Source organism: Ambystoma mexicanum, chromosome 10 (assembly GCF_040938575.1).
Source record: "Ambystoma mexicanum isolate Mex_15411 chromosome 10, UKY_AmexF1_1, whole genome shotgun sequence".
Lineage (NCBI taxonomy): Eukaryota > Metazoa > Chordata > Amphibia > Caudata > Ambystomatidae > Ambystoma > Ambystoma mexicanum.
Genome location: NC_090932.1, coordinates 1,556,977,342 through 1,556,991,250, shown reverse-complemented (window position 1 = coordinate 1,556,991,250; position 13,909 = coordinate 1,556,977,342). Strand labels below are relative to the sequence as shown.

General features: G+C 45.7%; 1 protein-coding gene across 8 annotated transcripts in view; it reads right to left on the bottom strand.

Annotated features, from left to right (window-relative positions):
• Nucleotides 1-13,909, bottom strand: part of DEPDC5 (DEP domain containing 5, GATOR1 subcomplex subunit) — a 1,004,325-nt gene that overhangs the window by 105,796 nt on the left and 884,620 nt on the right. For 6 of the 8 annotated variants that reach the window (XM_069619835.1, XM_069619839.1, XM_069619837.1 and 3 more), the window contains 4 exons: nt 13,407-13,515; nt 10,603-10,824; nt 7,796-7,965; nt 6,416-6,587 (listed from right to left, as the gene is read on the bottom strand). In XM_069619835.1, the coding sequence (XP_069475936.1) occupies nt 6,416-6,587; nt 7,796-7,965; nt 10,603-10,824; nt 13,407-13,515 (673 nt within the window). The remainder of the gene's footprint in view (nt 1-6,415; nt 6,588-7,795; nt 7,966-10,602; nt 10,825-13,406; nt 13,516-13,909) is intronic. The other 2 variants (XM_069619836.1, XM_069619838.1) reach the window with 2 other exon arrangements.

The window sequence follows — 13,909 nt, the reverse complement described above, 5'->3', positions numbered from 1 at the left end:
CACATGAGACGATCTTTATCCAACATTTTACCCGCTTGCAGACCGAAACACTAGGGGATATAGCTCCTCAGGGTAGATTAATCTCCTGGGAGGACTTAAAAGTCAAGGGAGAATGGTCTTTCGATAACCCAATTCTTGTACTTCCGGCTGCGGGAGGTGTTAGGCGCCAGCTGGCCAGATTTTCCAAAGCACATCTGCAATAACCCCGATCATGACATACATCACCACACCTATACCCAAAGGTAAATTGGTATCAACCCTGTACCGCCTTCCTCGGTCCGGTGGACCCAACCACGTAACCTCCCACATGGATAGGTGGGAGGCCAACTTGGGATACTCGCTGACCGATGGTCAATGGAAGAAGATATATGCACAGTCCAAATCTATTTCAGTAAGTAATAGATTCCGCCGGATACATTTCAAGTACTTGCATAACGTATACTACGCCCCGCTCAGGTTGAATAAGATTTATCCACATAGACCATCAAACTGTAGGAGGTGTGACCATGCATGGTTGTGCCCCTGGATACAGCCCTTGTGGATAAGGATAGCCGGGACTCTGTCCAGAATGATGGACACCCACATACCACTAACCCGAAAGATCTGGATGCTCGTCCTGATGGAGGAGGGCACAAGCAGCAAGAAGCGCCTTGTGGGCATGGCCTTGGTGGAGGCTAGATCACTAATAGCTCAGTACTGGAGCACCGCTAGGCCCCCCACTTTTCAGCACTGGCTCACCGTCGTGTCCAACTGCGAACAAAGGGAGACGCTATTCAATTTAACAACCCCTCCTCGCAGCAGGTCTAAATACTACTGGGCAGCCTTCAGAGCTTACAGGACCAAAGAGGGAAACACTTGGTCCCATTTGTGGGGTGCGGATGACCCACCATGAGACCCCCCTCATCGCTTTGAGTGCAGATGCTGAGCGTGAGTGACTGCTAGACCCATTTGGCTTGATGTGGCAGGAGCCCGACCGTGCCTAGCGGGTACCCCTGGGAAACTATCGGACCGCGCCACTGCGGATGAATGGACATACTATCGGCGCCCTGAACTTGCTATTGTAGTACCTTTGTTTGTACCAGCAACGATTATTTGTAGTAATAATGATATTCAAGTCTGTATGTGACCAATGGAGACCTTGTGGGGGAGGGGTGGGGAGGTGGGTACCTGGGTGCTGTGTCTAGATCAGGGAGTTGACTGTTGTTTTTGTTTTCTTGCACGATGTATGATGATAACATGATCATAAAAACAGTAGAAAAAATAATAAAAGGCAGTCCTAGTGACGTCTTGTCAAATAAAAGGGCCTATACTAAGAAAAACCTATTGCCAATCCTTATGCTAAATACAAAAAGAGTGTGGGATAATGTTCACAGGAAAGAAAGAAGTGTTCACAAATAATATGTCAGATGTGGTAACCAGGGTCTCCCTTCCCTGCATTTTCAGCACAGGACAAGTTGGGATTCCGGAGTACAGCACACGCACAAGCTTTCCCAGCACGAGACAACAGTTCCGCTCTCAGCTATCAGGGCCTTCTGGTTAAGTCTCTTTTTCTACAAAAAGTCTCTTTGCCTCCGAGGACCTGATGTATCCAAAATAATAAACAAAGTTCCTTTCCGCATGCACGCTGGGTGATGACATTTCACCTCTGGGTCCTCCCTCTTCCGGGCTCAGACCCTTCTCAAATATCAGTCTTCCTCCGTCGGGTTCACTACTTCTCAACACAATTTCATCGGACACATTCCCGAATCTTAATGTCTTTTAAAACAGTTCACCGTGGACATGCCTCTGCCGGGTTCACTCTTGTCAACACACTGTCCATGGGGACTTCAGACTTCGCCCCCTTTTCATCAGCATCCCTCGGTTGAGTTCACTCTTGCCAACTTTTGCCAATCACACAATTCCTTCAACTTTTTTACAATGCAGGTCTCACTTCCCTTAGCTTTACAATCATCTGCCGGCCAAAGACTTTCAACTGTACAGAAGATTTTACTAGACCCCTGTATGACCACTTACCACTTAAGCATGCATCTCTGCGGCATCTAACACCACAGCCAAACTTTTAAAAGTCTGCCAGGAGCTGGCCAACCCTACTGCAGCCGCATCCCCTTCTGCAGCCGCATCCTCTACTGCACCCACCCAGGCCCTTTGCTCGGCCCTGGCTGCACATTTCATCCTGCCATCCTGTCCTCTCTCTCTTGCGTGCCCCCTCCTGCATCAACATCTCTTGGACCCACTTTGGTCGCCCTCCCCCTTCTCCCTCTTCTCTCCATGGTCACAAGTGATGAGGCCCCTAGACTAGTCCGGTCTATGGAAGCCTCTTCCAAACAGGTGGACCCCTGCCCCTCCAAAACCATCAAGGACAATATTGACACTCTTGCTCCAGCCTTGGCCGACCTCTGCAACCTCTCTTTCGCCACTGGTGTTTTCCACTCTCCTCTCAAGCACTCTATTGTGCACCCACTGCTCAAAAAACCCTCTGCCGGCCCGTCTATTGCAGCAAACTATCGCCCGATCTTGATCACCCGTTTCCTGGGAAAACTCATGGAGAAGCTGGCTATCATCCAACTTACCCTCTGCAGTGAATCTGTTGGTTGTCTCCATGACCATCAGTCTGGCTTTAGAGCATCCAGAGGCACATAATCTGCTCTTCTGAACACCTGTGAAGACCTGCTCTCAAATCTTGACTCTAGCTCTCCCTCTGCCCTCATTCTTCTTGACCTCTCTTCTGCTTTCGATACAGTAAACCACAACATCCTGATCACCCGTCTCTGTGATACCCTGGGCATCACAGATCAGGCCCTGGCGTGGCTCGACTCCTTTCTTTCTGACCTGCCCTCCCAGGTCGAACCTGGGTCGTTTCGCTCCTGTATCACCCTCTCTACTTGTGGTGTCCAACAGGGATCTAACCTGTCCCCCTCATTCTTCAATATCTACATGGCCCCCTTGGCCCACAGGATCTCTACCTTTACCTCTAACTTTCAGAGTTATGCAGATGACACGCATATCCCATATAGGCTACCCTCAGCCTCCTCCTCCTACTCACTCATTCTTAACTATCTATCCGCAATTCAGACCTGGTGCTAACAATCTCTGCCTGAATGCCAGTAAGACCGAGATCGTCCTCATTGGGACCCCTGCTCCCACTTTCACACTGGCCCGCCTCCCTTGGCCCTGCGCCCTCACCTACCAATGAGGCAATAAATCTTGGGATCATCTTTGACTCCACTCTCTCCTTCTCTTCTTACATCTCAGACATCTCCAAAAAGTCTCACTACCAACTGCACATCCTCAGAAGTATTCTACCTTTTCTCACTTTCCCCTAGAGGCTCAACACCTCGAGAGCCCTGGTTCTCCCTAGGCTGGACTATTGCAACAGCTTCCTTCTCAATCTTCCTACTTCCTACTCTCCGTCCTCTGTAACTCATCCAGAACAGAACCACAAGACTTATCCTTGGCCTCAAGCCCACTGACCGCATCTCTCAGGCACTGAAATCCCTCCACTGGCTCCCCGTGGCTGCACGGATCAAGTTCAAGACCCTCTGCATTATCCAGAAGGCTTTCTGGGTCCGGGGCACACACTATCTACAAAACTCTCTTCCTAAATGCTCTCCCTCTAAAGTCCTCCACTCGTTCTCCTACAACTCTATGCAGGTGAGCCGCTTTCACAGAGATTTGTGGGTAGATCTTTATCCTCTGCTGGTGCCTCCCTCTGTAACAGTCTCCCTGCCTCTCGCTGTCTTGAGCCAGAGCACCTTAAGTTCCAGAAACTAGTCAAGAACTTCCCCTTCTCTTCCTCCTTCTCTCTCCCTCTCCCCTGCTAACCTGCGTTCTTTTTCTCTTCACCTTCCTTCCTCCTTCTCCTGCCTAACTCTGCTCAGTTTTTTCTGATTGGTTGCCTGGTTCACATCCAGAGCCTTACAGGTCCCAGCCCCCCACCCCCACCAGTCTTTGCACTTGCCTCCGGGCAAAGGCACAATGTTCAGCATTACTGCACTTTCATCTTACGCTCCATGAGTGAGGCAACCTATCTGCACTTAACCCAGGACCTTCTTGGATTGGACACGTTTGTTCCTCCCACCCATCTATTTCTCTGTCTGTACGCATACATGACCTAAATGTACTAGGACTAGTAATGTTCATCTGTCCTGCCCCCACCCCTTTTATTTCTGTCTCCCCTCCCTAGCTTGGTCGCAACTGTAACACTTCACGCACTCGCACTAGGAGAAATGCCGTCAGGCTTAGTATGCTAGTTTTTCTGTTTAGATCATTCAGAAACTTCAAGGCCGAAGAATGATTACGGTTATTCCCTTGTTCCTTTCTCGCTTTGAAGCACTCCACCTGTGTATAAGCACTGTATAAATAAACAATTACAATTACTTTATTCCTTTCTCAAGCCGTTCCCAAGGCCTTCTGGTAATGGTAGTTTCAACAATAGGGTAATCAGCCAGAGTTGGTGGTGCCGTACTCCGCTGCAGCTGTTTTTCTCCTCTCGTATTAACAGTTGTTTGTACTTTCTTCAATTAGCAGTTTGTCACTTTTGTTCACCAAAGTTCGGTTATTTATCGGCTCTCCCCTCGACTCACCGGCTGTGATGAACCGCTTGGCTTTTCTTGTCTCTGGAGTCAAGGATGGTACCACGGTGGCAAGTGTCTCTCCCATCAGCAGATGAGGGCCCTGTGTACCATTGACATCTGCTGCAACACACGTCGGCTATTGTTCGCAGTCTTACGTTTCCTTCCACGGACGTTGCGCAGGCCGTTGTTAGAAAGGGCAAGGTTGCGTCGCCTTGCCACCCTTTCGGTTGTGGTCGCCTTTCTCGTCCTCTTGAACTGCCGTGCTGGGTTAGCTCTCTCGTTGTGCAGTCTGTCTTGCTCGTATTGTGCTCTCGTGCTCCAACTTTTATCTCTGTGGTGGAGGGAAAGGGCTATCAGGTATGTGTGATTCTGGTGAATTGCCTGACTTTGCCTGACCCTTGTGTTGGGAAATGTCAGGTAAACAGCTTTGGTGTTTGTCATCTTTCGTGGTGTGAGAAAGTGCTTGTGTCAGAAAGGGGAGGGCAGGGGACTGGGAGGGGTAGAGTGTTTGAGTATCCTATGTGGTAGGATGGGGAAAAAGTGTTGTAAGAAGGAGGATTTCGTGTCTCACCCGTCGGTGTCCCACTTCCTCTCCCAGAGGACTCCCCATCCAGGTGATCCTCTATCACTGGTCCACCCAAGGAACTGATCCAATAGTGATGGACGTGTCCTGGCCACCTGGATGACAGGTACTAGTCAGCGAGAGACACCTTCAGGTTTCTCACATAGAGGAGTATGAGCCAAAAAAACGGAATCGTCAGCATAGGACAAGACAGTAATGTTTATCCCTCTACTCTCAGAGTATCCTTTGTGGCTTTGTTTAATTCATTTGCCAAACTGCAGACATATAGGTTGAATAGTAGGGGGCAATGACACATCCTTGTCTAACCCCACAAGAGATGTAAAACAAGGGGGCTAGTTTTCCTACATTATCGAACCTTACTGCTGCTTTCAGGCCAGTGTGTAAAGAAATAAGTATTTTCAGAATGGGCGCTGGCAGGCTTATATCAAATGCTTGGCTAAGTTCCATAAATCCCAAATAAACTGGGCTTCCATACCCTTTAGTGTTTTTATCTAGAAACAAACTAAGATTTATGATTTGCTCTACAGTGTCAACCCCTGTCCTAAAAACGTATTGCTCCTCTGACAATATGCAATTCTCTCTTTCCCATTTCAGTATGCGTGAATATATCGCCTTGCCCAGCCATTTTGTTGCAGCGTTGATCGAAGATATGGGCCAGTAACAAAAAAGAACGGTCCAGAAACTAAGCTCCTCTGCCTACGCTCCAAGACTATGGAACCTCCTCCCCATCGGCATAAGACTCTCTCCCAAGCTCCTACAATTCAGAAAAGAACCCGAGACACACCTCTTCAAGGAGTCACTCCTCCTCAACAACTATGCCATCACGTCACCCCTTGTGCCACCTGACACGGTAAACGCCGGCCACCCCTCTCCTTCCTGCCACCCAGTACAGCTACCCCTCCTCTGTCCCCATCTGTTTCCCCCCACCCACCCGCCCCCGCTGTATATCTGTTCTGTTGTTACCACGGAAAAGCGCTCTGTTATGCATCTGTAATGTTGTACACCTCAGTAAAGCGTTCCGTTATTGATCTGTATTGGTGTATACCTCTGTAAAGCGCCCCGTTGCTTCTCAAAGCTAGGTCCGCACTCAATAAATACCATACCATAATAATAATAATACTTTCTACAATTTCTAGAGGGGGCACCTTATATAACAAAAGGAAAGTGTGAACAATCCACCAGAACAAAATGAGCAATGCACAGGTAGCAATCTTATTTCAGGAAGAAAGGGTAGGTGGTCTCAAATAAAATTCCATACCATCAAAAAGATGTTCCGTGCCCTCCTTCAGAAGGCAGCTGACATTCAGAGGGATGAAAAGTTGGGCACGCAGCGGATCGCCATAGAGGTAGCTGGGCGGTGCAAATGGTCCTTCCAAAACTGGAACTAACAGAAATCCACAGGATGTGGCTTTTCGATGCCAGCCCTGGACCTAAAAGAAGGTATTAAAAAAAGACTGTCCCGTTAAGACATACATCAAGAGAGCACATTGCCCTGGATTTACAATACATGACAAGGTCTTGCACATCCTTACATGGATAGCCACTGTCTGCCACTTCCTCCCAAGCACAGCCAGAGCTTGACATGCCCTCCAATGGAAATCCACACCCAGCACAATCTACCCAGGGAATGGCACAGTCTGCAACTCCCTCCATTGGACAGCCACATATCTGAATGGAAAGCTACAACCTGCCACATCCTTACAATTAGGCCCACGGCCTGCCATGAAATCCAATGTGATTCACTATTTTGCCACATACACACAGGAAAAGTTCATTTGCTTCACCCTCACATGCACAGTCACATCCTGCCATGTATTCCTGTGGACATCCAAAGCATTCCCTGTCTTCCTGTGGACAGACACAGTTTCCCTCATCACGTGGACAGCTACAGATTCATCTACAGAGTCAAGCATGTCTCATTCACTTGCAGACCGCCACATTCTGCCACATAATCATACTACCAGCCACTGTGTCACGCCATCCAATGAAAAGGTGCATACTGCTATCGCAAGCCAGTCTGACAAGTTTTCCCATGGAAATCCACAGCATGCTGCATTCTCTTATACCACAAAGAACCACAGCATGATACCTTTTCATGTATAGTCACAGACTACCACACTCGTAACCAGGAAGTATAGTCCTACCAAACTCTCCTGTGGTCAGCCACTGTCTACCACAACATCCCAGCCCACAGCATGCCCTGTCCTACACTGGCCTGCCGCTGCATCGCCATTCTCATGTGGATAGCAACATTCTAGCACAAATTCCAATGGAAAGCCATATTCTGAAACTTCTTCCCAGGGGATAGCAAACTTCAACCAGCTACATGCCCTCATGAACATCCACAAAATGTTATGTCTTACCTTGCCCTTCTAATATAAGGCAAGCTTCCCATGTCGTCCTATAGACAACCACAACTTGGCAAACTCTGGTCACAGCAAGCCACACCCTCTCAATGAAAGTCAAAGCCTGCACACATCCTGTGCCAAATCCACCCATGTACAGCATCTGCCAAGTAACCCTATCATCAGAGTTCGTCACAGCCTGCCTTAGGCAGAAACAGTGAGCCACAACATCTCTTGAACAGCCACAGCTTGCCATGTTCTTCTATGCACAGAACCTTATGGGAACAGCTCACCATTTCAAAGAGTACTGCAGCGGTCACTGCCATCCAGTGCAGTTTGATCTCAAAAGCAGCGTTTAGTGAGAAGTTGCCATGGTAGTAGCAGCTGCACCACTCTAGTCGGTCGCTGCGGTTGTTGACATCCACGTCCACCGTCACTGTTCGCTGCTCTGGCACTGTGGCTGCTATGTTGCAATGAAAAGTAGTAAAATACAAAAGTAGTCACATTTTTGGGAACAGAGTACAACACTCAACCTCTGTCACGCTCAGCCACTACTACAAGATAAGCAGCTCTATAGTAAGCGCACCAGCCACCATTAAGTAAGGGTGGGAACCTCTTACCAGACTACAAAATACTCACTATTGCATGCAGGATTGTTCAATCGGATGGCACACAGGTTTAAGAATCACAGAGAAGTATTGGCATTGGGAGGGGAAATTACATTATTGGTAATTTGATGGTAAAGGTATGTAATAGGTAGCTTGTTCCAGAGCCCCTATAGGTGCATGCAGATTCGTATTACAAATTGACATTTAGGAAAGAGGAAAGGAAGGTAAACAAAAAAATCAAGTGCATGCAATCCGGGCCAAGAGTGGAACCAATGAAGTCACATGGTCACAAGTTTGGGGGACGGTAGTAGTCGGTAACGGCCCACTGATGTTTGTGAACAGGACATTTCAATGCCTTTGTTGTTCAGATGTGATTTCTGCTTCTTCTTTCACCTCACTAAAGGTTTAAGAACAAAACATGTTTTTAGTTTTGATTTACTGAAAAACAATGTACTGTTTTCTAAATTATGTGTCGAGGAGGAAGAGGAAAGTCAAATGTTTGGGGGCTAGACTGTCTGAAAGAGCAAAAGTGGTGCCATGGCAGGCACATTAGTGCAGATGCTCGGCGAGCTAGTTGCTGAACTACAGAACATATCGCAAACACTTATGTGACAGAGCATTCAGTGTTCGCAATTTGTTTGTGAAGACTGCTCTTAGCTTGCAAAAACGTATAATTGTAAACTTAACAACTCACAAAAACTGGGAAATCAATGCATTGTCCACTCCAACTTCCATCCTGGATGATTACTCATTATCCCACTCTGAACCCACTCAAGCACCAATTATGCACTCTCTGCACAGACTTAGTCCCAGCATTATGGCTACAACCCATGGCCCTCAACGAATTATCCTAGCTTACAGACTGCAGGTGCACCCATAACATCCTGTCCATAGGTCACATGTGCCAGCGCATGTGCCTTTCTTTGTAAATAGTGACAGTCAATACTTCTGTGTATCTATTCAATGGGATTCCATTTACCACTATGCATCACCCATGTATTCCAAGGAGTCCCCTCCACCAGTACCTTTGGCCTGTCTATTCCCTAGAGTCCCATGCACAAGTGCTTCAAACCCATCTGTCCATCGAACAGTACCTCTGATCCACTTAACCTCTCTCTAGAAAATAATCTAATTATAATCGAAAAACACACAACCAAACTGACATCATTATTTAGCCCTGCCTATCTTTTTTCCTGTGTCTGCAAATACATTTTCCTCTTTATCTCCTTCTTACTTCACACTTTCTCGTGTTATTTTTCCTAGCCAATTACAGTCTAGTATTGCTGGGTGGGGCAAAGTATAGCAAAATACACCTCTGACAGGTATTCAGCAATTTGAATCTACTACAGTCCAACAGCATAGTAACATAACATCAAATGTATATTCTGGATTTTCTCTACCAGTTCCTCTGGCTCATCTTTTACTCAGAGTCCCATCTAGCGGAGTTTCTGAGAAAGACTCACAGGGCACAATCTGCTAGTATATCTGCCCCCTTCTTCTACCAGTTCACCCGAATCACCATTTTCTTGGTATAACAACAACCAAAGTAGTGCTGATCCAGATACATTGGGCGTCGTGGCCCATCAGTCACCCTGCTTCCCAACTACCAGGTTTGGTTTCCTGATCAATCTTTTGAAGACATCTGAACAGCTAAATGATTTGATCCATCTTTATAGGGACATCCAAAATATCAGATGCTATACTTCATATTCCACCACAACCCTGTGTATCAAGTGCTCAGTCTGATATTCTACTGGCATTACCAACTACCAGGTGCTCCGACCCATCTTATACTAACTTACCCAACTACCAGGCACTCTGCCCCATTTTACAGTAGCATTCTCAACAAGATGTTCTGTCCCATCTTACACTAGTGTACCAAGTACCTAGTGCTCTGCCCAGCTTTCCAATAGCAGCCTAAGTGTAGATTTTTATCCTGATATTACAACAGTATTGCCAATTACTAGGTGTTTCGCCCCACCTTTGAGTAATGAGCTGATTTTCCAGTTGCTCAGACACTTATTCCACTAGCCCGCCCAACTTTTGTGCGTCAATTCCACTGGGATTCTCAAGTCGCAAATGGTATTACTAACCTTCCTACTGCATTCCCAAATTCCAAAAAGTAAGATACCTCTTTCCATGACATCACACATTTAGAGGTGATTGGGATGCCTGGTCACTTTCTCCACTCAATCATCAACTTTCAAGACTAAACCTTCAAGACTAAAAGATATTAGATGCCATACTCGTTAAGGTATTGGCTCTCTTTTGAAAACTACCATTCACGATTCCCAATTAATGCTGATTTTAGTGGTGGTTTTACCTAAAAAACATAATTGGTTAGTGAGATCTTTATCTTTAGAATAGCTAATGGAATTGACACAGCCTTGCTGCACTCCATGTGAGATCATTCTCTTGGCAGCCGGTGGTCACCGTTTCAACGGTCTCCCATCATCTGCATCCCCAAGCAGGAGTCTGTGCTATTTATCTACCTAACAATGCAGCTGCCTGGCTCCGTCCTCCAAAGCTGCGGCTAAAGGAGCTGTGCCTACTTGCATATGAAGTGGGTCGGCTGGGCAGCCAGGGTAGGAGGAAGGCAGGAATTTCCGAGTGCAGCAGCTCTTCTGCCACGAAAGCCACCTCAAACCATTTCCTCTGGAAAGCTGTGAAGTCTTCCATCGCCGTTGTGTGCCATGTGTTTGGTTGTGTTGAACCTACTCAGGAAAGTAAAAAAAAGAGAGATGAATCTGATAGGGTGAGGAATGGCAGTAGTGTATTCTGAAGCATCCTTCAATCAATAGATGTTAAGAGAAAACACAGAAATCTTAAAACTGGTACAAGATAAGGATGGACAGACCATGCAATATTCCAATGATCCTACGACCATACCTAGCAAGTATCAGAAATGCATAGTGAATGCTCTGTGGTGATGGGAGGAGACTGAATAGCTATAGTATGAACTGTCGAACGCCACTACTTTTAGGATGTAGTGAAAGGAGACATCCACTGTAATATAACACACTGAGAGTTATGAGCAATTGAAACATTTTGCCCAACTATGTTTTTTTTAGACTGTATGTAAATTCCAGACTTTCACATGTTCCTGCATTAAAAAAAAGATGAGGAAAGGGTTCTTTCATTATGTCAGAGAGGTACGAGTGTGTGAAGAGTAAATGCTTTCAATTTTAGGTACGTTTTTATATAACAGTCTGAGTAAGTCCTTTGTAGGGACATCTTAACTTTTTGTGTTTTCCCTTCCTCTTTTCTTGGATCCTTGACCTATTTCCTTGACCTTCTAAAGTCTCCCTGCCCCTTTAAGGTGTAGGCTGGTGGCATCTATTATTTAGCTTTCGATTCAGCAGGGGTGCAAACCGATTTACCGCATAAGTACCTCAATGTACCTTTTTGGTAGCGTTCACATTTGTATTTTATTAGTATTTCTAAAAAATTTTTACGACAAAGTGCTGTACAAAAATTATAATAAACGGTACAAAAAAATGGAACAGATGACAATAACTGCAATTAAACGCAACAGAGAGAAGTTAACGGACAGAGAGAACAGGAAATGGACCTTTAACCTAGTATGAAACATGTGAAGAGGAGAAGACTGAATGTCGGGGGAAGAGCATTCCAAAGTTTTGGAGCAAGAAGTGAAAAGAGGAAGCGAGAAGGTGGGGCATAGGGAAAATGCAGGTGTTGAGATCACGTGTGGCAGGAGGGGGGAATAGGGTGATGCCAGAGGACAAAGGTTGAGGGGGCGGCTTGGCCAGGTTAGCCTTTGAAGACAATGGTAAGAAAGCGTAAAAGAAGACGAGATTCAAAGGGAAATAGACTGACAGAATTGATTAGATGATTGGGGAGGTAACAAAAAGGGAACTCTAATTGAGGAGTTAAATATAGAATGGAGTAAAATAAGAAGAGGGAAACTCCACTAGAAGTGTAGAGCAGTAATCAAGTTGAGAGAGAATAGAAGTGGAAATATGAATTTTAGGGGCACTAAAGAAAAGTTAGTATATGGCAAAGATTATGAAAAGGATAGCAACAGATAAGAACTGTTGTAGAAATATGTTAGAAAGATAGGGAAGGGTCAAAGGTGACCCAAAGGTTACAAGTGTGAGGGGGAAAAGGAAGAAAGCTAGGAGGGAAAAAGACAGGAGAGAGAGAGAGAGAGAAGGTGGCGGGGAGAAGGAAGGGAAGAAGCTAATTTCAATTTTTTGTGGGTTGAGATGAGAAAGTGAAAAGATATCGAAGACTAAACAGCAGGGAGGCAGGGGGAGACAGTAGAGTGAAGAGAATTCGAGGAAGAGAAGTAGATGATCTGATCAGCATAAAAGTGGAATGTAAGGTCGAAATATTGAATGCGTGCACTAAGGGGAATAGTGTAGATTGAGAAAGGCAGCATCCCAAGAACAGAATGCTGTGGAACCCCATAGAGAAGAGGAGGTGCAATAGAGGTAAGACCAGTAAAGGATACCGAGTAAGTGCGAGAGGAGAAAAGATCTAAACCATTTAAGACTGTTACTGGAGAAACCAAGAGATGTGACGGTGGAAAGTAATGTAAAGTGTTCGACAGCGTCAAAGGCAGCTGAAAGGCCAAGAAGAATGAGAATAGATGAAAGCATGCAGTGGCAGGCAGAAAGCAAAGATTTAGATGCATGCAGTAGAGCATTTTCGGTAGAATGTGTGGATGAAATTCAGATTGGATTGGTGGGAGCAAAGAGTGAGTTGAGATAATACTTGTGATTTGGCAGCTATTTTGAGAAGTTTGAAGAGAAAGGGAACAAGTGAGATAGGACGAATATTAAAAGAAGAAGGGTCAAGGGAGAGTTTTTTAAGGAAAGGAATAACTGGCATGTTTAAAAAGTGAAGGGATAAATGAAGAGGTTAAGGAAAGATTAGAAAGAGAATTAAGATTAGGAATGATAGAGGGATATAGTAGGGATGATGTATTGTCTATGGATAAGTATGTTGACTAATTGTACCTTTGTGTCAGTGTGGTATCCCTTCCTGAGAGTTAAGCCTGATCGTTCTGCCACTTAACGCACCTTGAACAGAGTTGTGGCTTTCGTTTTTGGTTGGGTGGTTTTGCCTCACCATAGGATTAGTGGTGTGAAGCCCACAGCGAAGGCACTCGGGGGGGGTACCAAAACTGCCTTACCAATGAGTATATCAGATGCATGATTGTGCTGATACAAAAATAGTGAGGGTGGGGGACTCTAAAGTTGGGACCTTCCTTTTTCTATCAAATCACGGATAAAACAAACCCTCCAACAGATAATAAAGAGACAAGACTTACCACGATCCGGTTCCTTGTCCATCACAATCTTATAGAAATAAAAGCCATAGATGAAAGTGCGAAGGGCTTCCCCGGATGCGTGGACAATCAGCCCGTCATCCAGCATTTTCTACAATGAAACGGCATAATGTTTGAGAGCAAATACAAGATGAGCAAGCATCTGACTGCAAGAAAGTGGACAGAAAAACAGAGACAGGCTTGTAAGACAGCAAGAGACCAGTCGATCATGAAAGAGGAAAAATAGACATCCACACAATTGCAGCACTGAGCGACTGTTAGGAAAGATTATCGTTTTGCTGCTTTCCTTCCATAGACTTTGACGGGACACCCTTTCTATTTGCGTTGTTTTGACAGCTGTCCAGAATTATTAGAAGTAAACCTTTTTACTTTACTTTGTTTGTGCTCATTTTTACAGGAAAACTGTTCAGAACATAAGACTATCAGTACTGGGAGACTATGGGCCTCAGTACAAGTTTGCCTGTCTGGAAACAAGGGTGCCGGTA